General features: G+C 48.4%; 2 protein-coding genes across 3 annotated transcripts in view; one reads left to right on the forward strand and one right to left on the reverse strand.

Moving 5' to 3' along the window:
* The window catches only part of LOC117398714 (leucine-rich repeat transmembrane protein FLRT1-like), a 14559-nt gene extending 2489 nt beyond the window's left edge, over nt 1–12070 (forward strand). The window contains exons 2-4 of one of the 2 annotated variants that reach the window (XM_059018817.1): nt 7–166; nt 1394–1503; nt 9874–12070. In XM_059018817.1, coding sequence (XP_058874800.1) covers nt 9953–11875 — 1923 coding nt within the window. In that variant the 5' untranslated portion in view covers nt 7–166; nt 1394–1503; nt 9874–9952 and the 3' untranslated portion in view covers nt 11876–12070. The remainder of the gene's footprint in view (nt 1–6; nt 167–1393; nt 1504–9873) is intronic. The other variant, XM_059018818.1, reaches the window with a different exon arrangement.
* Nucleotides 12071–19551: 7481 nt separating this feature from the next.
* Nucleotides 19552–22179, reverse strand: LOC131727305 (uncharacterized). The gene is made up of 3 exons (XM_059018819.1): nt 21420–22179; nt 20075–20176; nt 19552–19982 (listed from the first exon to the last, which is right to left on the reverse strand). Exons 1-3 carry the CDS (start codon nt 21922–21924, stop codon nt 19762–19764), a joined length of 828 nt encoding a protein of 275 aa, XP_058874802.1. The 5' UTR covers nt 21925–22179; the 3' UTR covers nt 19552–19761.
* Nucleotides 22180–24167: the final 1988 nt, after the last annotated feature.

Raw genomic sequence — 24167 nt, forward strand, 5'->3', positions numbered from 1 at the left:
TTTTAGTGAAAGTTCCCTACTGTTCCGTAGCGTTTCCTGATTTTGGGAAATCGGGATTTAAAACAGCAGCACGGACTCACCGGCGGAGCGGAGCGGAGCAGCACTGGGAGGCACTGGGAGGCACTGGTTATCCTGTCCTTAGCTGTGACAACTAGCAAAGATTGAGGTGAGTGTGTCTCAGTGTGTCTCTCTGTGTCTCAGTGTGTGTCTCTCTCTCCCTCCCCCTCTCTCTGTCTCTCTCCCTCCCTCTCTCTGTGTGTCTCTTCCTCTGTCTCTCCCTCTCTCAGTGTGTCTCTCACTCCCTCTCTCTCAATGTGTCTCTCCCTCTCTCAGTGTCTCTCCCTCCCTCTCTCTCTCCCTCCCTTTCTCAGTGTGTATCTCTCCCTCCCTCTCTCTCAGTGTATATCTCCCTCCCTCCCTCCCTCTGTGTGTATCTCTCCCTCCCTCTCTCTCAGTGTATCCCTCCCTTCCTCCCTCTGTGTGTGTCTCTCCCTCCCTCCCTCTGTGTGTATCTCTCCCTCCCTCTCTCTCAGTGTGTCTCTCTCTCCCTCTCTCACTAATTCCGGTTTCCAGCATGTGTTGCGTGTGTCTGTCTCGTGTCAGTCGCTCGGTGAGGCCTGATCTTTCACACGCGTGTGTCGACACAGTCTCCCGCGGGGCTGGCAGTCTGTCACGGTGCAGATAAAGACAGCACACCTCCATTATTACTGCAGGAGGGCATGAACTCTGATAAACTGTGTGTGTCTGTGTGTGTGTGTGTGTGTGTGTGTGTGGCCATGCTGCCTGGATGTATTCATCTCTCTCTCTCTCTCTCTCTTCATCTCTCTTTCTCTCTCAATTCAAATTCAAACGGTCTTTATCGACACGAGCGTCGCAAGTTAATGCAGCAGATGTCCAAATCTAGAAACACAAATCCCTCTCCGTCTCTCTCTCCATTTCTCTCTCATCCTATATTTAATCCTAGGAAAAAACTAGAGTCTCCTCCCCTTTCATCTCCGTTCTCTCCTCTCCCCTCTCCCCCGCTCTCTCTCTCTCTGTTTCTCAAAAGGTCCTGTTTCGCTTGCCTGGTTAAACACTTTCCCCCTGAGGAGAGAGAGAGAGAGAGGGAGAGAGAGAGAGAGAGAGAGGGAGAGGGAGAGAGAGAGAGAGAGAGAGGGAGAGGGGAGGAGACACGTTCTAAGCTGTGAACAGGCAAAGCATCTCATCTGAATGGAAGAGAAAGAGAGATAGAGAGAGAGGAGGGAGGGAGGAGACAGAGAGAGAGAGAGAGGAGGGAGGGAGGAGACAGAGAGAGAGAAGGAGGGAGTCACATGGAAAGAGAGACCGAGAGAGACTCTCATCCCAGGAATATATCTGTTTTTTTTGTATTTCTGTTTTTTACTTTGTGTTGCAGCTGTCCTCGTTTCTCTCGGCTCCCTCCAGGAATCTCCAGCAGCTTCCCCACTTCAACAGCAAAACAGCAAACCGGCAGCTCTGAACACAGGCTGGGAATCATTCGCAAGGGTCAGTTTACCAGGGCTTGATTTTACTATGCCTTACCACACCTCTCTGTGCTTTACAATGCTTCCCTATGCTTTACCAGACCTCTCTGTGCTTTACAATGCTTCCCTATGCTTTACCACACCTCTCTGTGCTTTACAATGCTTCCCTATGCCTTACCAGACCTCTCTGTGCTTCACAATGCTTCCCTATGCTTTACCAGACCTCTCTGTGCTTTACAATGCTTCCCTATGCTTTACCAGGCCTCTCTGTGCTTTACAATGCTTCCCTATGCTTTACCAGACCTCTCTGTGCTTTACAATGCTTCCCTATGCTTTACCACACCTCTCTGTGTTTTACAATGCTTCCCTATGCTTTACCAGACCTCTCTGTGCTTTACAATGCTTCCCTATGCTTTACCAGACCTCTCTGTGCTTTACAATGCTTCCCAATGCTTTACCAGACCTCTCTGTGCTTCACAATGCTTCCCTATGCTTTACCAGACCTCTCTGTGCTTTACAATGCTTCCCTATGCTTTACCAGACCTCTCTGTGCTTTACAATGCTTCCCTATGCTTTACCAGACCTCTCTGTGCTTTACAATGCTTCCCTATGCTTTACCACACCTCTCTGTGCTTTACAATGCTTCCCTATGCTTTACCAGACCTCTCTGTGCTTTACAATGCTAAGCCCACAAGCATGGCTGGATTTTAACTGTAGCGTTTCGTTAGATTTGCATTTTCTAAATAAATAACCACAGGTGGTTCTGCTCCCTCCTCCCCTCTCGTTTCAATCAAAACATACGGGTCTGTATCAGCATGGCAAGTCACCAAGTCAATGCAGTAAATATACAGAAAGATTTATCAATGAATCTACACTGAAGACCCTGAGAGAGACTTCTAGCGGAAACGTTTGCCATTGAATCTACACTGAAGACGCTGAGAGAGACTTCTAGTGGAAACGTTTGCCATTGAATTGACACTGAAGACCCTGAGAGAGACTTCTAGTGGAAACGTTTGCCATTGAATTGACAGTGAAGACGCTGAGAGAGACTTCTAGTGGAAACGTTTGCCATTGAATTTACACTGAAGACGCTGAGAGAGACTTCTAGTGGAAACGTTTGCCATTGAATTGACACTGAAGACCCTGAGAGAGACTTCTAGTGGAAACGTTTGCCATTGAATTTACACTGAAGACGCTGAGAGAGACTTCTAGTGGAAACGTTTGCCATTGAATTTACACTGAAGACGCTGAGAGAGACTTCTGGTGGAAACATTTGCCATTGAATTTACACTGAAGACGCTGAGAGAGACTTCTAGTGGAAACGTTTGCCATTGAATTTACACTGAAGACGCTGAGAGAGACTTCCAGTGGACACGTTTGCCATTGAATTTACACTGAAGACCCTGAGAGAGACTTCTAGTGGAAACGTTTGCCATTGAATCTACACTGAAGACGCTGAGAGAGACTTCTAGCGGAAACGTTTGCCATTGAATTTACACTGAAGACGCTGAGAGAGACTTCCAGTGGAAACGTTTGCCATTGAATTTACACTGAAGACGCTGAGAGAGACTTCCAGTGGAAACGTTTGCCATTGAATTTACACTGAAGACGCTGAGAGAGACTTCTAGTGGAAGTGTTTGTCGCTGAGCTGGTGGAGTTTCTTTCAGAGCTTCTGTATTCAGTGCTGTTGAGGGCTCACTAGCTGCGGGTGAATTGATAAATAGCCTCCGTCTCTCTCTGTTTTTCTCTCTCTGTTTTGTTTCGCTCAGGAGCTCAGTCAGGCTGATGTAAATAAGAGTATTTCAGATCCGCTTCAGAGCTATTCAGAGTCATGCAAACAGACAGCTCCCTCCCGGACCCGTCTCTCCTCTGCAGGGACATTTGTTTACAGATTTGTTTTTTCAGTTTATTTTAATAATAAATCGGAGCTTCTGCATGTTTGAATCTCAGGGCTCATGACGTGGGCAGAAGAGAGAGAGAGAGCGAGAGAGAGGGAGGGAGAGAGAGAGAGAGGGAGAGAGAGAGGAACAGGGTTCAAAGTGTGGGGTGCGTCTCCCTGTGATCGTGTTGAGAGTGTGTTTCGTTCTCTCGTCTCTGTGTGACGGACCCTCTCTCCTCTCCCTGTACCTCAGTTTTATATCAGCTAGTCTGTGGTGTGTCTGTGTCTCTTATAATATGTTTCTAAGTGTGGGGTGCGTCTCCCTGTGATCGTGTTGAGAGTGTGTTTCGTTCTCTCGTCTCTGTGTGACAGACCCTCCCTCCTCCCTCTCTCATCTCCCCGTATCTCAGTTTTATATCAGCTAATCTGTGGTGTGTCTGTATCTCAGCACGATCAGAGAGAAACACGCGACACTTAGAAACCCACACTGCATCGAGGGCTGGGAACGAGACTCCCGCTGCACAGCAGTGTGATCCAGTCCTGCTTTCACTGGGAGTTTAATAATCAGACACACCTGAGCTTGTTAGCTAGACACACTGGGGGCTGATCAAGCTGGTAGCAGTAAAACCTGGACTGGATCACACTGCTGTGCAATAGGAGTCTGGCTCCCAGCCCTGTGTCGCTACGCTGGTGTCTTGTTACAGCCTGGCTCCTGCTCCCTGCACTCTGCCTGTGCTGTGCTCGGGGGCTGGGAGGCGCTGGAGGTGAGGCTGTCTCTCTCATCAAGGCAGTCGTTCGCATTAATATACTGAGAGCAGGATTCCCTCGCTGTCTTCATGATCGCTTTCTTCTTCTTAATGCTCCCTGGCCTCAGGAAAGCGCTTTCAATATTCAGGAGGAGGCTGACAGCACTAAGAGCTCGGCTGAATCAATCAGCAGAGAGGAGAGACGAGGAGCGATCAAGTCTATATAACACTGATATAAAACCCTGCGCAGAACGACACACCTACCCAACACAGAGTCTATATAACACTGATATAAAACCCTGCGCAGAACGACACACCTACCCAACACAGAGTCTATATAACACTGATATAAAACCCTGCGCAGAACTACACACCTACCCAACACAGAGTCTATATAACACTGATATAAAACCCTGCGCAGAACTACACACCTACCCAACACAGAGTCTATATAACACTGATATAAAACCCTGCACAGAACTACACACCTACCCAACACAGAGTCTATATAACACTGATATAAAACCCTGCGCAGAACGACACACCTACCCAACACAGAGTCTATATAACACTGATATAAAACCCTGTGCAGAAATACACACCTACCCAACACAGAGTCTATATAACACTGATATAAAACCCTGCGCAGAACAACACACCTACCCAACACAGAGTCTATATAACACTGATATAAAACCCTGCGCAGAACTACACACCTACCCAACACAGAGTCTATATAACACTGATATAAAACCCTGCGCAGAACGACACACCTACCCAACACAGAGTCTATATAACACTGATATAAAACCCTGCGCAGAACTACACACCTACCCAACACAGAGTCTATATAACACTGATATAAAACCCTGCGCAGAACTACACACCTACCCAACACAGAGTCTATATAACACTGATATAAAACCCTGCGCAGAACGACACACCTACCCAACACAGAGTCTATATAACACTGATATAAAACCCTGCGCAGAACGACACACCTACCCAACACAGAGTCTATATAACACTGATATAAAACCCTGCGCAGAACGACACACCTACCCAACACAGAGTCTATATAACACTGATATAAAACCCTGCGCAGAACGACACACCTACCCAACACAGAGTCTATATAACACTGATATAAAACCCTGCGCAGAACGACACACCTACCCAACACAGAGTCTATATAACACTGATATAAAACCCTGCGCAGAACTACACACCTACCCAACACAGAGTCTATATAACACTGATATAAAACCCTGCGCAGAACTACACACCTACCCAACACAGAGTCTATATAACACTGATATAAAACCCTGCGCAGAACTACACACCTACCCAACACAGAGTCTATATAACACTGATATAAAACCCTGCGCAGAACTACACACCTACCCAACACAGAGTCTATATAACACTGATATAAAACCCTGCGCAGAACGACACACCTACCCAACACAGAGTCTATATAACACTGATATAAAACCCTGCGCAGAACTACACGCCTACCCAACACAGAGTCTATATAACACTGATATAAAACCCTGCGCAGAACGACACACCTACCCAACACAGAGTCTATATAACACTGATATAAAACCCTGCGCAGAACTACACACCTACCCAACACAGAGTCTATATAACACTGATATAAAACCCTGCGCAGAACTACACACCTACCCAACACAGAGTCTATATAACACTGATATAAAACCCTGCGCAGAACGACACACCTACCCAACACAGAGTCTATATAACACTGATATAAAACCCTGCGCAGAACTACACACCTACCCAACACAGAGTCTATATAACACTGATATAAAACCCTGCGCAGAACTACACACCTACCCAACACAGAGTCTATATAACACTGATATAAAACCCTGCGCAGAACTACACACCTACCCAACACAGAGTCTATATAACACTGATATAAAACCCTGCGCAGAACGACACACCTACCCAACACAGAGTCTATATAACACTGATATAAAACCCTGTGCAGAACGACACACCTACCCAACACAGAGTCTATATAACACTGATATAAAACCCTGCGCAGAACTACACACCTACCCAACACAGAGTCTATATAACACTGATATAAAACCCTGCGCAGAACTACACACCTACCCGACACAGAGTCTATATAACACTGATATAAAACCCTGCGCAGAACGACACACCTACCCAACACAGAGTCTATATAACACTGATATAAAACCCTGCGCAGAACTACACACCTACCCAACACAGAGTCTATATAACACTGATATAAAACCCTGCGCAGAACGACACACCTACCCAACACAGAGTCTATATAACACTGATATAAAACCCTGCGCAGAACGACACACCTACCCAACACAGAGTCTATATAACACTGATATAAAACCCTGCGTAGAACTACACACCTACCCAACACAGAGTCTATATAACACTGATATAAAACCCTGCGCAGAACTACACACCTACCCAACACAGAGTCTATATAACACTGATATAAAACCCTGCGCAGAACTACACACCTACCCAACACAGAGTCTATATAACACTGATATAAAACCCTGCGCAGAACTACACACCTACCCAACACAGAGTCTATATAACACTGATATAAAACCCTGCGCAGAACTACACACCTACCCAACACAGAGTCTATATAACACTGATATAAAACCCTGCGCAGAACTACACACCTACCCAACACAGAGTCTATATAACACTGATATAAAACCCTGCGCAGAACGACACACCTACCCAACACAGAGTCTATATAACACTGATATAAAACCCTGCGCAGAACTACACACCTACCCAACACAGAGTCTATATAACACTGATATAAAACCCTGCGCAGAACTACACACCTACCCAACACAGAGTCTATATAACACTGATATAAAACCCTGCGCAGAACGACACACCTACCCAACACAGAGTCTATATAACACTGATATAAAACCCTGCGCAGAACTACACACCTACCCAACACAGAGTCTATATAACACTGATATAAAACCCTGCGCAGAACTACACACCTACCCAACACAGAGTCTATATAACACTGATATAAAACCCTGCGCAGAACTACACACCTACCCAACACAGAGTCTATATAACACTGATATAAAACCCTGCGCAGAACGACACACCTACCCAACACAGAGTCTATATAACACTGATATAAAACCCTGCGCAGAACTACACACCTACCCAACACAGAGTCTATATAACACTGATATAAAACCCTGCGCAGAACGACACACCTACCCAACACAGAGTCTATATAACACTGATATAAAACCCTGCGCAGAACGACACACCTACCCAACACAGAGTCTATATAACACTGATATAAAACCCTGCGCAGAACTACACACCTACCCAACACAGAGTCTATATAACACTGATATAAAACCCTGCGCAGAACGACACACCTACCCAACACAGAGTCTATATAACACTGATATAAAACCCTGTGCAGAACGACACACCTACCCAACACAGAGTCTATATAACACTGATATAAAACCCTGCGCAGAACGACACACCTACCCAACACAGAGTCTATATAACACTGATATAAAACCCTGCGCAGAACTACACACCGACCTCCCTCTGTCTCTCTCCCCCCCCTCTCCCCCCCCGTCCTCTGGTTGATTATTAATTGTGTAATATTTCTGCATGTGCAGATGAATCTCATGACCGGATTGGAGCGCTCCATGATAATGTCTGTAATAAACTCTGCTCCCTGTCAGTCAGCCCCTCCCTTCGACACGCACTTCATAGATTATCACATCAATCTCCCCGCAGCGAGCAGACTGATCCATTCCTCTCCCAGGAGAGCGCATTTAAATAACGCTTACAGCCTTCAATGAACGCCTCACCCTTAGAGAAGCGGACCGTGCATTTAACACAGCGTACCCTCTCTGTGCTTTACAATGCATCCCTATGCTTTACCAGACCTCTCTGCGCTTTACAATGCTTCCCTATGCTTTACCAGACCTCTCTGTGCTTTACAATGCTTCCCTGTGCTTTACCAAACCTCTCTGTGCTTTACAATGCTTCCCTATGCTTTACCACACCTCTCTGTGCTTTACAATGCTTCCCTATGCTTTACCACACCTCTCTGTGCTTTACAATGCTTCCCTATGCTTTACCAGACCTCTCTGTGCTTTACAATGCTTCCCTATGCTTTACCAGACCTCTCTGTGCTTTACAATGCTTCCCTGTGCTTTCCCATGCTGTCACTGTGCTGTATCACACTGTGCTGTGCTTTTACTATGAGAAACTTTTATTAGGGTTAGTTCACCATGTTTTGTTTTTTTAATAAGTCTTTCTCAAGATAAACGGAAAAAACAAATCTGTAAACAAATGTCCCTGCAGAGGAGAGACGGGTCCGGGAGGGAGCTGTCTGTTTGCATGACTCTGAATAGCTCCGAAGCGGATCTGAAATACTCTTATTTACATCAGCCTGACTGAGCTCCTGAGCGAAACAAAACAGAGAGAGAAAACCAAAGAGAGACAGAGGCTATTTATCAATTCACCCGCAGCTAGTGAGCCCTCAACAGCACTGAATACAGAAGCTCTGAAAGAAACTCCACCAGCTCAGCGACAAACGCTTCCACTGGAAGTGTCTCTCAGCGTCTTCAGTGTCAATTCAATGGCAAACGCTTCCACTAGAAGTCTCTCTCAGCGTCTTCAGTGTAAATTCAATGGCAAACGTTTCCACTAGAAGTCTCTCTCAGCGTCTTCAGTGTCAATTCAATGGCAAACGTTTCCACTAGAAGTCTCTCTCAGCGTCTTCAGTGTAAATTCAATGGCAAACGTTTCCACTAGAAGTCTCTCTCAGCGTCTTCAGTGTAAATTCAATGGCAAACGTTTCCACTAGAAGTCTCTCTCAGCGTCTTCAGTGTAAATTCAATGGCAAACGTTTCCACTGGAAGTCTCTCTCAGCGTCTTCAGTGTAAATTCAATGGCAAACGTTTCCACTAGAAGTCTTTCTCAGTGTCTTCAGTGTAAATTCAATGGCAAACGTTTCCACTAGAAGTCTCTCTCAGTGTCTTCAGTGTAAATTCAACGGCAAACGTTTCCACTAGAAGTCTCTCTCAGCGTCTTCAGTGTAAATTCAATGGCAAACGTTTCCACTAGAAGTCTCTCTCAGCGTCTTCAGTGTAAATTCAATGGCAAACGCTTCCACTAGAAGTCTCTCTCAGCGTCTTCAGTGTAAATTCAATGGCAGACGTTTCCACTAGAAGTCTTTCTCAGTGTCTTCAGTGTAAATTCAATGGCAAACGTTTCCACTAGAAGTCTTTCTCAGTGTCTTCAGTGTAAATTCAATGGCAAACGTTTCCACTAGAAGTCTCTCTCAGCGTCTTCAGTGTAAATTCAATGGCAAACGTTTCCACTAGAAGTCTCTCTCAGCGTCTTCAGTGTAAATTCAATGGCAAACGTTTCCACTAGAAGTCTCTCTCAGCGTCTTCAGTGTAAATTCAATGTCAAACGCTTCCACTGGAAGTCTCTCTCAGCGTCTTCAGTGTAAATTCAATGGCAAACGTTTCCACTAGAAGTCTCTCTCAGCGTCTTCAGTGTAAATTCAATGGCAAACGTTTCCACTAGAAGTCTCTCTTCAGTGTCAGTTCAATGCAAATGTGTCGCTGAATGTATTTAATAACTGAGCTGCTCTCCTCCCTGCCTCTCTGCCTCTTTTAATTTTAAATATCTCTCTCTCTCTCTCCTGGTTTGTTCTCAGAGAGGAGAGGAGCCCGAGGAGGGAGAAGGCAAAGCTCCAGGCGGATCCCAGCGAGGGAGGAGCCCGCCTGCCCGTCGCCATGGCGCCCCTGCCCCCGCCCGAGCTGTGTGACTGGCTGGTCCTGGCGGTGCTGCTGGTGTCGGCCGTGCTCTCGGACCCCCTGAGCCGCTGCCCCCTGGAGTGCCGCTGCGACGCAGGCTTCATCTACTGCAACGACCGTGGGCTGACGGCCGCGCCCCGCTCCCTGCCCCCCGACGCCTCGGTGCTGTACCTCCAGAACAACCGCATCCCGAACTCGGGGCTCCCCGCGGAGCTGCGCGGCCGCACCTCGCTGCGGGTCGTCTACCTGTACGGGAACCAGCTGGACCAGTTCCCCTCGGAGCTGCCCCCCTCGCTGCGGGAGCTCCACCTGCAGGACAACAACATCCGCAGCCTGCCCCGGGCCGCCCTGGCGCGCCTGCCCCTGCTGGAGAAGCTGCACCTGGACGACAACTCCGTCTCCACGGCCAGCATCGAGGAGGACGCCTTCCGGGACAGCCGGAGACTCAAGCTGCTCTTCCTCTCCAGGAACCACCTGAGCAGCATCCCCTCCGGCCTGCCCCCAGCCCTGGAGGAGCTCCGGGTCGATGACAACCGCATCTCCACCGTCCCCGAGCACGCCTTCCGGGGCCTGGCCAGCCTGCGCCGGCTGGTGATGGACGGCAACCTGCTGGCCAACCAGCGCATCGCCGACGACGCCTTCGCCAGGCTGGGGAACCTGACCGAGCTGTCCCTGGTGCGGAACTCCCTGCTGGCCCCTCCTGCCAACCTGCCTGCCCCCCGGCTGCAGAGGCTCTACCTGCAGGAGAACGCCATCGGCCACGTGCCGCGCGACGCCCTGCGGGGGATGAGGAGGCTGGAGAGGCTGGATCTCTCCAGCAACAACCTGACCTCTCTGCCCACCGGGCTCTTCCGCGACCTGGACAGCCTCTCCCAGCTCCTGCTGCGCAGCAACCCCTGGGCGTGCGGCTGCGGGCTTCTGTGGCTGCGGGACTGGGTGAGGGCAGCGTCGGCCAGCGTGAACGTGCGCGGGCTCATGTGCCAGTCCCCCGATAGGGTCCGGGGCATGGCGATCAAGGACATAACCACGGAGATCGACGGCTGTCTGGACCAGCAGCAGCCCCTCCCGGCCCCACCGGGCCCCGCAGCCACCCAGCTGCCCCCGCCCCAGGGGTCTCTGTTCACCCTCAAATCCAAACGGCCTGGGGTTCGAATGCCGGGTCCCGACAGCCCCTCGGACGGCCCGTCCGTGTCTCTGACCGTGAAGCCGGTCTCTCCCGACAGCATTCAGGTGAGCTGGAGAGCCGCGGCCCCCCGAGCCAGCTCCTTCAGGCTGAGCTGGCTGAGGCTGGGGGCCAGCCCAGCTGTGGGGTCCATCACGGAGACGCTGGTGCAGGGGGACAGGCGGGAGTACCTCCTCACGGCTCTGGAGCCCCAATCCACCTACATCATCTGCGTGGGCGGCATGCAGCCTCACGACGAGACGCCCGTCTGCGCCAAGACCGCCACCTCGGAGGCCGGTGGGGGGGAGGAGGAGAGGGGCTCCCCGCTGGACCGGGACTCGGACCGGCTGGGCGTCCTGTCGCTGGCCGGGGTTATCGGAGGCGCCACGGCGCTGGTTTCCCTGCTGCTCATTTTTTCCATCTTCTGCTGGTACAGCCACAAGTCCGGACTGCTGCTGTCCAGCGGCCCCCAGGCCAGCTACAGCCGGGGCAGCAGGAAGGGAGACGACTACCTGGAGGCCGGGACCAAGAAGGACAACTCCATCCTGGAGGTCAGGGGCCCCGGGCTCCAAATGACCGCCCTGAACAACCAGCAGCCCCCCAGAGAGGAGTACGTGATCCACACCATCTTCCCATCCAACGGGACCAGCCTGTACAGAGGCACCCACACCGTCGGCTACGGGAGCAACCGGGGGTACAGGGAGGGAGACATTCCAGACATCGATTACTACCACACCTGATCAGAGAGCAAACAGAGAGCCATTACTACCACACCTGATCAGAGAGCAAACAGATATTGATTACTCCTTATACCTGATCAGAGACAATCCTGATATTGATTACTCCTCATACCTGATCAGAGACCAAACAGATATTGATTACTCCTTATACCTGATCAGAGACAATCCAGATATTGATTACTCCTCATACCTGATCAGAGACAATCCTGATATTGATTACTCCTCATACCTGATCAGAGACAATCCTGATATTGATTACTCCTCATACCTGATCAGAGACAATCCTGATATTGATTACTCCTCATACCTGATCAGAGACAATCCTGATATTGATTACTCCTCATACCTGATCAGAGACAATCCAGATATTGATTACTCCCACACACGATCAGAGACAATCCTGATATTGATTACTCCCACACGCGATCAGAGACAATCCTGATATTGATTACTCCTCATACCTGATCAGAGACAATCCTGATATTGATTACTCCTCATACCTGATCAGAGACAATCCTGATATTGATTACTCCCACACACGATCAGAGACAATCCAGATATTGATTACTCCTCATACCTGATCAGAGACAATCCTGATATTGATTACTCCTCATACCTGATCAGAGACAATCCTGATATTGATTACTCCTCATACCTGATCAGAGACAATCCAGATATTGATCAGAAATGATGATGATGACTGATAATCTTTACAATGGCTGCAGAAAATCAATCTGTGTAATAGTACTGAACTGAAGTAAAGACAGGGCTGCGTGTTTTGTAAGGCTTGAGGATAGAGCACCTCTATTTTCTTACAGTAAAATGATGGAGTTGTTTCATTGGACTGATAAAGACTCTAACGGAGGGAGGACTGGGTTCTGAGCTCCTGTAACTCGGAGATTTCATTCACTGCGTTTGGGGTTTTTTTTTCTTATAGGGAGGAAGGGCAAGAATATGTTGTTATTTTTTTTAATGTTTGGACATTTTTAAGGGATGGGATGAAATTCCCAGACAGGGAGTTACTGAGAGACAGAAATCAGAAGGATGCTGAACACTAAAAAAATCAAATCAAATACAACAGAATTATAATTTCAATCAAAAAAAAAAAATAGCCTATTTTGTGTAAGTTTTTTTTAATGACTATTATTAAATGGAAGTGTGGACAAAAACGAATCCTGTCAGTTTGTGTCTCAGATCATTTTTGCTGTAGAATTTCCTTCAATTCATTCAGTGACATTTATTTATATACAGAATTATTATTATTATTATTATTATTATTATTATTATTATTATTATTATTATTATTATTATTATTATTATTATTATTCAGACTGGAAAAGGAAAATGTAAAACTCCTGTTGCAGAGCGCTGTGATCCAGTCCTGGTTTCACTGGGAGTTTAATAATCAGACACACCTGAGCTTGTCAGCTAGACACACTGGGGGCTGATCAAGCTGGTAGCAGTGAAACCTGGACTGGATCACACTGCTGTGCAATGGGAGTCTGGTTCCCAGCCCTTGGCAGCGTTGAAACGGGTGTATTTAACAGCCCTGCGATCGTTTCTGTTGATTGTTTTCACCAGCACGCAGCGCAGCAGATCAATGCTGAGTAACCTGAGCTGTGAGCTGCAGAGTGCGAGAGTGACTGATTCTCAGAGACTCTCAACAGCACTCAAACTGCAGAGGGGGAGGGGGAGGGGGAGAGAGAGAGGGGGGGGGGGGGACCTTTGACTGCAAGCCTTTAGAAATGCAAAAGGAAATCTTACGAATTATTCAGTGGCGAACGATTCCACTGGAAGTCTCTCTGTGTCTTCAGAGTCAATTCAACATCTGTCTGTGCCTGTGTGTCTGTGTGTCTGTCTGCCTGTGTGTGTGTGTGTGTGTTTCTGTGTCTGTGTGTGTGTGCCTCTGTGTCTGTGTGCCTCTGTGTGTGTCTGTGTGCCTCTGTGTGTGTGTGTGTGTGTCTGTGTCTGTGTGCCTCTGTGTGTGTGTGTGTCTGTGTGCCTCTGTGTGTGTGTGTCTGTGTCTGTGTGTGTGTGTGTCTGTGTCTGTGTCTGTCTGTGTCATGCTTCCCGTTTCACACACACACTCACACATGAAGTTTTCACACGCTGTAAATCACTCATTTTAATGTACAATACTTTACCAGGGCCTCTAATGAAGGGCTTAAATACCAATTAGCCATTTTCCATTAAGCCATTGATTGCCATTTCTTCTTCTTCTACACTGTTCTGTACATGCTGTTGATCTGCGTCAAGTCCCCGAGCGAGAGGAGCCCCGCTCAACCCCTCACCCCTCACCCCTCACCCTGACCCTGAGCGAGAGGAGTCCCGCTCAACCCCTCGGAGCTCCTCCGCTCCTTCACCCCTCACCCCTCACCCCTCACCCTGACCCTGAGCGAGAGGAGTCCCGCTCAACCCCTCGGAGCTCCTCCGCTCCTTCACCCCTCACCCCTCACCCCTCACCCTGACCCTGAGCGAGAGGAGTCCCGCTCAACCCCTCGGAGCTCCTCCGCTCCTTCACCCCTCACCCCTCACCCCTCACCCTGACCCTGAGCGAGAGGAGTCCCGCTCAACCCCTCGGAGCTCCTCCGCTCCTTCACCCCTCACCCCTCACCCTGACCCTGAGCGAGAGGAGTCCCGCTCAGCCCCTCGGAGCTCCTCCGCTCCTTCACCCCTCACCCCTCAACCCTCACCCTGACCCTGAGCGAGAGGAGTCCCGCTCAACCCCTCGGAGCTCCTCCGCTCCTTCACCCTTCACCCTGACCCTGAGCGAGAGGAGTCCCGCTCAGCCCCTCGGAGCTCCTTCGCTTCCCAGCAGCTCATTGATCTCACAATCGAGTCTGAAAGGATCCCAGCGATTCAGCCTCGACAACGTGGCTCAGTATCCCTCGGTAACCCATAGCAACCCATTCCACCCCCTCACCGCTCTCTCTCTCTCTGTGTGAAGAGGTGTCTCCTTCACTCTGTGCCATGTCCATCCTTTAAGATTTGAAAGACGTTAATCCAGTCCCTCCTAATCCCTCTCTGTTCTGTCTCCTCGTTCTTTTAATCCCGGGATTAGTGTGTCTGCTCTTCGCTGGACTCTCCAAGGCCACAGCGTCCTTCTTGTATTGTGAGGACCGGAATTATAATAAGAGACACACACTGAGACACGCACTGAGACACACTGAGACACACACACACACACACACTGAGACACACCCTTCTCTCTGAGACACACCCTTCGCTCGCTCACCTCTTACACCAGTTCAGACGTCTGGCTGACCCTGCCTCTTATACCAGCTAATATGCGCCGTCAGTGTATCACTTAATGGAGTCACAGTCTAGTGACTGAGAGCCAGCTAATTCAATACAGTCTAGTGTAGAGAACTCAGTGCTGTGGATCTGAGAGCAGCTAATTCAATACAGTCTAGTATAGAGAACTCAGTGCTGTACTGGAGATCTGAGAGCAGCTAATTCAATACAGTCTAGTATAGAGAACTCAGTGCTGTGCTGGGGATCTGAGAGCAGCTAATTCAATACAGTCTAGTATAGAGAACTCAGTGCTGTGCTGGGGATCTGAGAGCAGCTAATTCAATACAGTCTAGTATAGAGAACTCAGTGCTGTGGATCTGAGAGCCAGCTAATTCAATACAGTCTAGTATAGAGAACTCAGTGCTGTACTGGGGATCTGAGAGCAGCTAATTCAATACAGTCTAGTATAGAGAACTCAGTGCTGTGGATCTGAGAGCCAGCTAATTCAATACAGTCTAGTATAGAGAACTCAGTGCTGTACTGGGGATCTGAGAGCAGCTAATTCAATACAGTCTAGTATAGAGAACTCAGCGCTGTACTGGAGATCTGAGAGCAGCTAATTCAATACAGTCTAGTATAGAGAACTCAGTGCTGTGCTGGGGATCTGAGAGCAGCTAATTCAATACAGTCTAGTATAGAGAACTCAGTGCTGGGAATCTGAGAGCCAGCTCTCAGTGAGTGTGTGTTTGTGTGTGTGTGTCTCAGTGTGTGTGTCAGTGTGTGTGTGTGTGTGTGTCAGTGTGTGTGTCAGTGTGTGTGTGTGTGTCAGTGTGTGTGTGTGTCAGTGTGTGTGTCAGTGTGTGTGTGTGTGTCAGTGTGTGTGTGTGTGTCAGTGTGTGTGTGTGTGTGTGTGTGTGTGTGTCAGTGTGTGTGTGTGTCAGTGTGAGTGTGTGTGTGTGTGTGTGTGTGTGTGTGTGTGTGTGTGTCAGTGTGTGTGTGTGTCAGTGTGAGTGTGTGTGTGTGTGTGTGTGTCAGTGTGTGTGCGTGTGTCAGTGTGTGTGTGTGTCAGTGTGAGTGTGTGTGTGTGTGTGTGTGTGTGTGTGTGTGTGTGTGTGTGTCAGTGTGTGTGTGTGTCAGTGTGAGTGTGTGTGTGTGTGTGTGTGTCAGTGTGTGTGTGTGTCAGTGTGTGTGTGTCTGTGTGTGTGTGTGTGTGTGTGTGTGTGTGTGTGTGTGTGTGTGTCAGTGTGTGTGTGTGTGTGTGTGTGTGTGTGTCAGTGTGTGTGTGTGTGTCAGTGTGAGTGTGTGTGTGTGTGTGTGTGTGTCAGTGTGTGTGTGTGTGTGTGTTGGTGATCACACCCAGGCCTGGTCTCTAAAGGGTTAACTCCGCCCGTGTCAGCAGCGCTGGGCTCTGGAGCGGTCAAGCGCGTCCGGACAGATGGCTGAAGCAGAGGCCAGCGCTTGACAGATATCCTCCAGAGAAAAGACAAGGCAGAGAGCAGAAAAAAAACCAGAGACTGAGAGACACACACACTGAGAGAGACTGAGAGACAGAGACACACACACACACTGATTCAAGATGACGGATTGCACACAGAGACTCACACACACTGACACACACTCACACACACACACACACACACACACACTGATTCAAGATGACGGATTGCACAGAGACTCACACACACACACACACACACACACTGATTCAAGATGACGGATTGCACGCAGAGACTCACAGAGAGCGGAATGTGTTCAAAGTTTTCCTCTGTTTTTGTGTTTCTGGGTGTTTGTGGGGCAGCAGCGTCGCTCAGGATTAACTCCCCCCCCCCCGCTCGGTGTGTCTTTGCCCTTTTAAGCTCTCAGTTCAATATCACTGAGCCTGCTCCCACTCAAACAGCTTCACGCTTGACTGGTCAGTAATTAATACACTCTCCCTCGCCCTCTCTCGCTCTCGCTCCCCCCCCCCTCTCTCTCTCTCTCTCTCTCTCTCTCTCTCTCTCTCTCTCTCTCTCCCTCGCTCTCTCCCTCCCTCCCTGTATTGTGCTCCCTCTCTTCCGTCTCGCTCTCCTTGTCTCCGTATTTCATTTCATCGTTTCTTTCTCTTTCTCTCTCCCGCTGTACCTTCTCTCTCCTTCACTATCATTCTGTTTTTATTCTCCTCCTCGTTCTCCTTGCTCCCATCCTCCTCCTCCTCCTCTCCTCTGTATTTCTATATTCTGTCCTTTCTTCATTCATTCTTTCTCTCTATCTCTCCTCCCTTTTCCTTGTTCTCCTTCCTCTCTCCCTCGCCCTCTCTCGCTCTCGCTCCCCCTCTCCCTCTCGCTCTCTCTCTCGCTCCCTCTCTCTATCAGTTACAGTGTAACTCCACAGTGCTGGTATCAAAGTTTGGCTCTGGGGCGAAATTAAATCTTCATGAAATTATCTATCTGTCAAAGAAACACACACTGAGACACACACTGAGATACACACTGAGACACACACACTGAGACACACACTGAGACACACACTGAGACACACACTGAGATACACACTGAGACACACACTGAGATACACACTGAGATACACACTGAGACACACATTGAGATACACACTGAGATATTACTGAGGTGAAACTAGAAGAGACCGAGTCAAGCAGACCAGCGTTTGGGCTCCAGTGCCTTCATCAGTGTTATTATTGAAACTAGAAGAGACCGAGTCAAGCAGACCAGCGTTTGGGCTCCAGTGCCTTCATCAGTGTGATTATTGAAACTAGAAGAGACCGAGTCAAGCAGACCAGCGTTTGGGCTCCAGTGCCTTCATCAGTGTTATTATTGAAACTAGAAGAGACCGAGTCAAGCAGACCAGTGTTTGGGCTCCAGTGCCTTCATCAGTGTGATTATTGAAACTAGAAGAGACCGAGTCAAGCAGACCAGCGTTTGGGCTCCAGCGCCTTCATCAGTGTGATTATTGAAACTAGAAGAGACCGAGTCAAGCAGACCAGCGTTTGGGCTCCAGTGCCTTCATCAGTGTGATTATTGAAACTAGAAGAGACCGAGTCAAGCAGACCAGCGTTTGGGCTCCAGCGCCTTCATCAGTGTGATTATTGAAACTAGAAGAGACCGAGTCAAGCAGACCAGCGTTTGGGCTCCAGTGCCTTCATCAGTGTGATTATTGAAACTAGAAGAGACCGAGTCAAGCAGACCAGCGTTTGGGCTCCAGCGCCTTCATCAGTGTGATTATTGAAACTAGAAGAGACCGAGTCAAGCAGACCAGCGTTTGGGCTCCAGTGCCTTCATCAGTGTGATTATTGAAACTAGAAGAGACCGAGTCAAGCAGACCAGCGTTTGGGCTGCAGTGCCTTCATCAGTGTGATTATTGAAACTAGAAGAGACCGAGTCAAGCAGACCAGCGTTTGGGCTCCAGTGCCTTCATCAGTGTGATGTTATCTCTCATTTTTTATCTCCAGATCTTTCTCCTCCTCCTCCTCCTCCTCTCTGGAGACGGACACAGCTCGTTATCACGCCGTTTAATTTGGACGCCACTGATTAAAAAAACAAGAGCTGTGCTCGTTAAATACAGAACAGCACACTAATGAAGAAAGATGGGAGCGAGGGAGCGAGGGAGCGAGGGAGGAGGGAGGAGGGGTGGGTTGATACGAATCTCGCTCCCTGTCCCTCACTCTTAATTCTCAAGAGGGGTATTAACAGGAATTCAAAAATAAACTGTCTGTGTGGGAGCTCTTAGAGGAAGATTGACTCAGAGATTCGATCACAGACACACAGCTGGGATTATACTGCGTAGAAAATCAAACTGACTTGAAACTCACACTCGCCCTGCTGCTGCTGCTGCTGCACCCAGTCCTGGGGTTCAGAGCTCCCCTCAATGAAGTCTAGTATTATTATTATTAATATTGAAATGATCAGGAGCCAGGAGTTTGAGCAGGGTTACAAACTCACACTAGCCCTGCTGCTGCTGCTGCACCCAGTCCTGGGGTTCAGAGCTCCCCTCAATGAAGTCTAGTATTATTATTATTAATATTGAAATGATCAGGAGCCAGGAGTTTGAGCAGGGTTACAAACTCACACTCGCCCTGCTGCTGCTGCTGCTGCACCCAGTCCTGGGGTTCAGAGCTCCCCTCAATGAAGTCTAGTATTATTATTATTAATATTGAAATGATCAGGAGCCAGGAGTTTGAGCAGGGTTACAAACTCACACTAGCCCTGCTGCTGCTGCTGCACCCAGTCCTGGGGTTCAGAGCTCCCCTCAATGAAGTCTAGTATTATTATTATTAATATTGAAATGATCAGGAGCCAGGAGTTTGAGAAGGGTTACAAACTCACACTAGCCCTGTGTGCCAGTTTTAAACCTTTGTAATCCAAGAGATGCCATCTGTCTGCTTCCCTTATTCTCACCCTCCTCTTTCTCTCTCTCTCTCTCTCTCTCTCTCTCTCTCTCTCTCTCTCTCTCTCTCTCTCTCTCCTCTCTCTTGTCTTCTTCTCCTCCCTCCCTCCATCCCTCTCTCTCCACCAGTAGCCTCACAGGGCTGTCTCCCTCACTGTCACTTTGTGGACTCTGCTGCCCCCTGGCGTGTCACAGAGGGATGGCAACGCAGTTTAACCAATACAGGTGAGTGTGAAGATTGAACTTCAACTCCTGTGACTTTGCAACTGCAGTTAGCTCCGAGTCGGACAGTTACAATAGGACTCGACCCCAGCTCTGTGTTGCGCGTTGCGTGTAGCGCGTTGCGTGCTGCGTGTTGCGTGTTGCGTGTTGCCTACCCCACCTGCGTTGACGACAGCGTGCACCTCCAGTCTGGTGATGTCACCGCGGAACAGCGAGATCTTGCCGTCGAGGGCGGGGTCTCCCCTGAACTCGCCGCGGGACCCCGCGAGATCTGAAACACGAATCAAAACACAGAATCAGAGCAGCGCGAGAAACAAACAGCTCACCTGTACCCAGCGCTGCCCCGCCCCACTCTGTAGCTACCTGCTGATTGGCTCGTCCATGGCAGGATAGATTCCAGAGGGATGAAGTCCGAACTCCGATAGAACCGGCGCCGCTCCGCAGGAGAGAGAGACTCCAGGAATCCTGCCGGCCGAGGGAATAACAGGGATACTGTATCAGACTGCTGTGCATTATAAAGACATTTCAGAGGGCTGGATCGCATCAATATCAGGGTCTAGCGCTGTATATTATAAAGACATTTCAGAGGGCTGGATCGCATCGATATCAGGGTCTAGTGCTGTATATTATAAAGACATTTCAGAGGGCTGGATCGCATCGATATCAGGGTCTAGCGCTGTATATTATAAAGACATTTCAGAGGGCTGGATCGCATCAATATCAGGGTCTAGAGCTGTATATTATAAAGACATTTCAGAGGGCTGGATCGCATCAATATCAGGGTCTAGTGCTGTATATTATAAAGACATTTCAGAGGGCTGGATCGGATCACTATCAGGGTCTAGCGCTGTATATTATAAAGACATTTCAGAGGGCTGGATCGCATCAATATCAGGGTCTAGAGCTGTATATTATAAAGACATTTCAGAGGGCTGGATCGCATCGATATCAGGGTCTAGCGCTGTATATTATAAAGACATTTCAGAGGGCTGGATCGCATCAATATCAGGGTCTAGCGCTGTATATTATAAAGACATTTCAGAGGGCTGGATCGCACCAATATCAGGGTCTAGTGCTGTATATTATAAAGACATTTCAGAGGGCTGGATCGCATCGATATCAGGGTCTAGTGCTGTATATTATAAAGACATTTCAGAGGGCTGGATCGCATCACTATCAGGGTCTAGTGCTATATATTATAAAGACATTTCAGAGGGCTGGATCGCATCAATATCAGGGTCTAGCGCTGTATATTATAAAGACATTTCAGAGGGCTGGATCGCATCACTATCAGGGTCTAGTGCTATATATTATAAAGACATTTCAGAGGGCTGGATCGCATCGATATCAGGGTCTAGTGCTGTATATTATAAAGACATTTCAGAGGGCTGGATCGCATCAATATCAGGGTCTAGCGCTGTATTTTATAAGACATTTCAGAGGGCTGGATCGCATCAATATCAGGGTCTAGTGCTGTATATTATAAAGACATTTCAGAGGGCTGGATCGCATCGATATCAGGGTCTAGTGCTGTATATTATAAAGACATTTCAGAGGGCTGGATCGCATCAATATCAGGGTCTAGCGCTGTATATTATAAAGACATTTCAGAGGGCTGGATCGCATCGATATCAGGGTCTGCTGTATATTATATAGTGGCGCATTATCATTGTTTGTGTTGTATGTATATTAATAACACCCAACTCACGTTTCGCCTCCTTCCAGTCTGAAGCTGGCGAATCCAAGTCGACGGGGGTTAGCTTCGGGGCCATTGCCACAACCGCGGACCTGTGAAGGGATGCGGCGGTACCGCCCAGCACGGTCAGACCCAAAACCCCTGCCCAGAACACGACACGACGCGCACTGGAACTACCAAAAATCAACGGAGCGGGAACTCGGACCGCGTTATTAAACACAGCGAATGGAGAATTAAAAACCCGTGCAGTCGACCTGTGATGATTGTTATAAACAGTTTTGCAAGAAAAAGGCGGTTGGTTAATAATCCTCGCCCCGACTCCAGATGCGGGTGTCAACGGCGTAGCTCGCTCCCTGAAGCGGACAGCTTTGCGGATCTGGGGTAACCCAGTACCCGAACCGAACCGGAACCCGTTTCTGGGACCGGTTGCAGCTCTGGTTCCGTCCTGGAGCGACAGGCTGAGGCGCAGACCGCAGGCATAGCTGCGAGAAAGCACGCCGGACATTTGAAACGCCATCGTGCTGGGGTTTTTAAGGATCGGTTTCGTTTTCTAAATATAGGGGGCACGTTGACACAGTCGTGGTTTGTATATTTCTGTATTTATTTATTTCTAGTGTTTGTGTGTGTGTGCTTGTTAAACTGTCCGGCTGCGGTTAGACCACTCCTTGTTAAAAAAACAAACAAACAGGGTAAAAACAGCAGATCCAGGGCAGAATTAGCAAAAGAGAGACCGTCTGCTTTTGTAAACAAACTCTGAGAGGGGTAGAAATGACGTACATTTCACTGGCCGTCGCGGTGGCGCGAAGCAGTCTGGGAAGTGTAGTTTTTTTTTCGATAAGAGAGCCGCGTCAGAAATCTGAGCCCAGCATTAATATTACCGATACTGTCCACTGAAAGAAAGAGAGAGGGAGGGAGGGAGGGATGGATAGAGTGAGAGAGAGTGAGTGATAGGGAAATCGCGTTTGTGTATTTTAATCACCACCAGCCCAGAATATATCATTTTAAAACCTTCTAGATTCTTCTGTTTTCCCTGATTGACAGTAACTGCTGAGAGAGAGACTCAGAGAAACTTGCTGTCCTCCTAGGGGAGGGACACACAGCTCCACTGGCTGCCAAATATGTAGCCACCTGCCACAACCTGAGGGGCACGCAGTGACATGGCACAATTTAATAGTTTCAGTATCATTATTTCAGTATTTCAATTTCTGTATTATTATTATTATTTATCTTCTATTTTATTTATTATTATTTTGTTACCATTGTTCCTTGTTTGTATATAGATGCATCTGTTCATAATATGTATGTATTTGCTTTGGCAACACTGTGGAAAAAATAAGTCATGCCAATAAAGCACTTTGAATTGAATTGAGAGAGAGAGAAAAACACAGCTGCGTCTTTAAATTAAAAACTTCCTTCTCTGGTCCTTTAAGCCAATCAGACGCGCCGGTGAGATGGAACCAGCCAATCGAAAAGGAGTAGAAGCTTCCAGAACAGCGTCCAATCGAAATGTAAACCGGCCAGGGAACGTGTTGCGTCACAATCGACGTCAACGGTCTCTCCCTTCCCAACCAATCGGGTTTAAAAACAAAATCAAACTCGTCACTCGAGGGAAGGCGGGCCTCACCGCCTGCCAATAATCGGGCTGGAGGGTTTGACTGACGGGGGAGCTGGCGAGTCGGAGCTCGGTTCGCGAGCAGCTCCCCCCGCCGCCCCCCTCGCCCCTCGGGAGCCAATGAGGAGCGTGTGTGGGCGGGCCCGGAGGCTGTCCTCTCTTAGTAAGTTCTAGAAGCCTCATGGTGTGAAGCAGGAGACATTGAAAAATAAAATGGATAAGGTGAGTGAGAGAGAGAGAGCCGGCGTTTATAAAACCAGAGAGAGCAGCGTTTATAAAACCAGAGAGAGCAGCGTTTATAAAACCAGAGAGAGCAGCGTTTATAAAACCAGAGAGAGCAGCGTTTATAAAACCAGAGAGAGCCGGCGCTTACAAAACCAGAGAGAGCAGCGTTTATAACAAAGAAGTGCCCGCCTGCAGCCTTCACACGCAGGGGGAGAGGGAGAGAGAGAGAGAGAGCAGCGTTTATAACAATGAAGTGCCCGCCTGCAGCCTTCACACGCAGGGGGAGAGGGAGAGAGAGAGAGATAGCAGCGTTTATAACAATGAAGTGCCCGCCTGCAGCCTTCACACGCAGGGGGAGAGGGAGAGGGAGAGGCGGTGTGTTATAGACTGCGCGCAGGGGTCTGAAAGGGTGGACTCTTGATAATAATGATAATCACTGCAAATGGCTGGGTTTTGCAAGTCGCTAACACATATCGGTGACTCACAGTATTGCATTGAATTGCATTGCATTGAATTCAATTGTATGAATTGCATTGCATTGCATTGCATTGCATTGCATTGCATTGCATTGAATTGCATTGAATTGAATTGCATTGCATTGCATTGCATTGCATTGCATTGCATTGAATTGCATTGAATTGAATTGCATTGAATTGTCTCCGGGCGCTGTGTTGAATGATGCATTGTTTATTTTCATTATAGGGTGTGTAATAATTATTCCACGCCGTCTGTATATCCGCACGGGGCGTTTTAGTGTATATTATTATTATTATTATTATTATTATTATTATTATTATTATTATTATCGTATTCGTGTTTGTGTCTCGCACACACAGCGGCTGCCTCTCGCTCTGTCCTCTTTACCGTTACTGATGGAGTTCATGTTTCTCATGACGTCTTTTTTCTTATCGGCAAATGTATCA

Source organism: Acipenser ruthenus, unplaced genomic scaffold (assembly GCF_902713425.1).
Source record: "Acipenser ruthenus unplaced genomic scaffold, fAciRut3.2 maternal haplotype, whole genome shotgun sequence".
NCBI classification, from domain to species: domain Eukaryota; kingdom Metazoa; phylum Chordata; class Actinopteri; order Acipenseriformes; family Acipenseridae; genus Acipenser; species Acipenser ruthenus.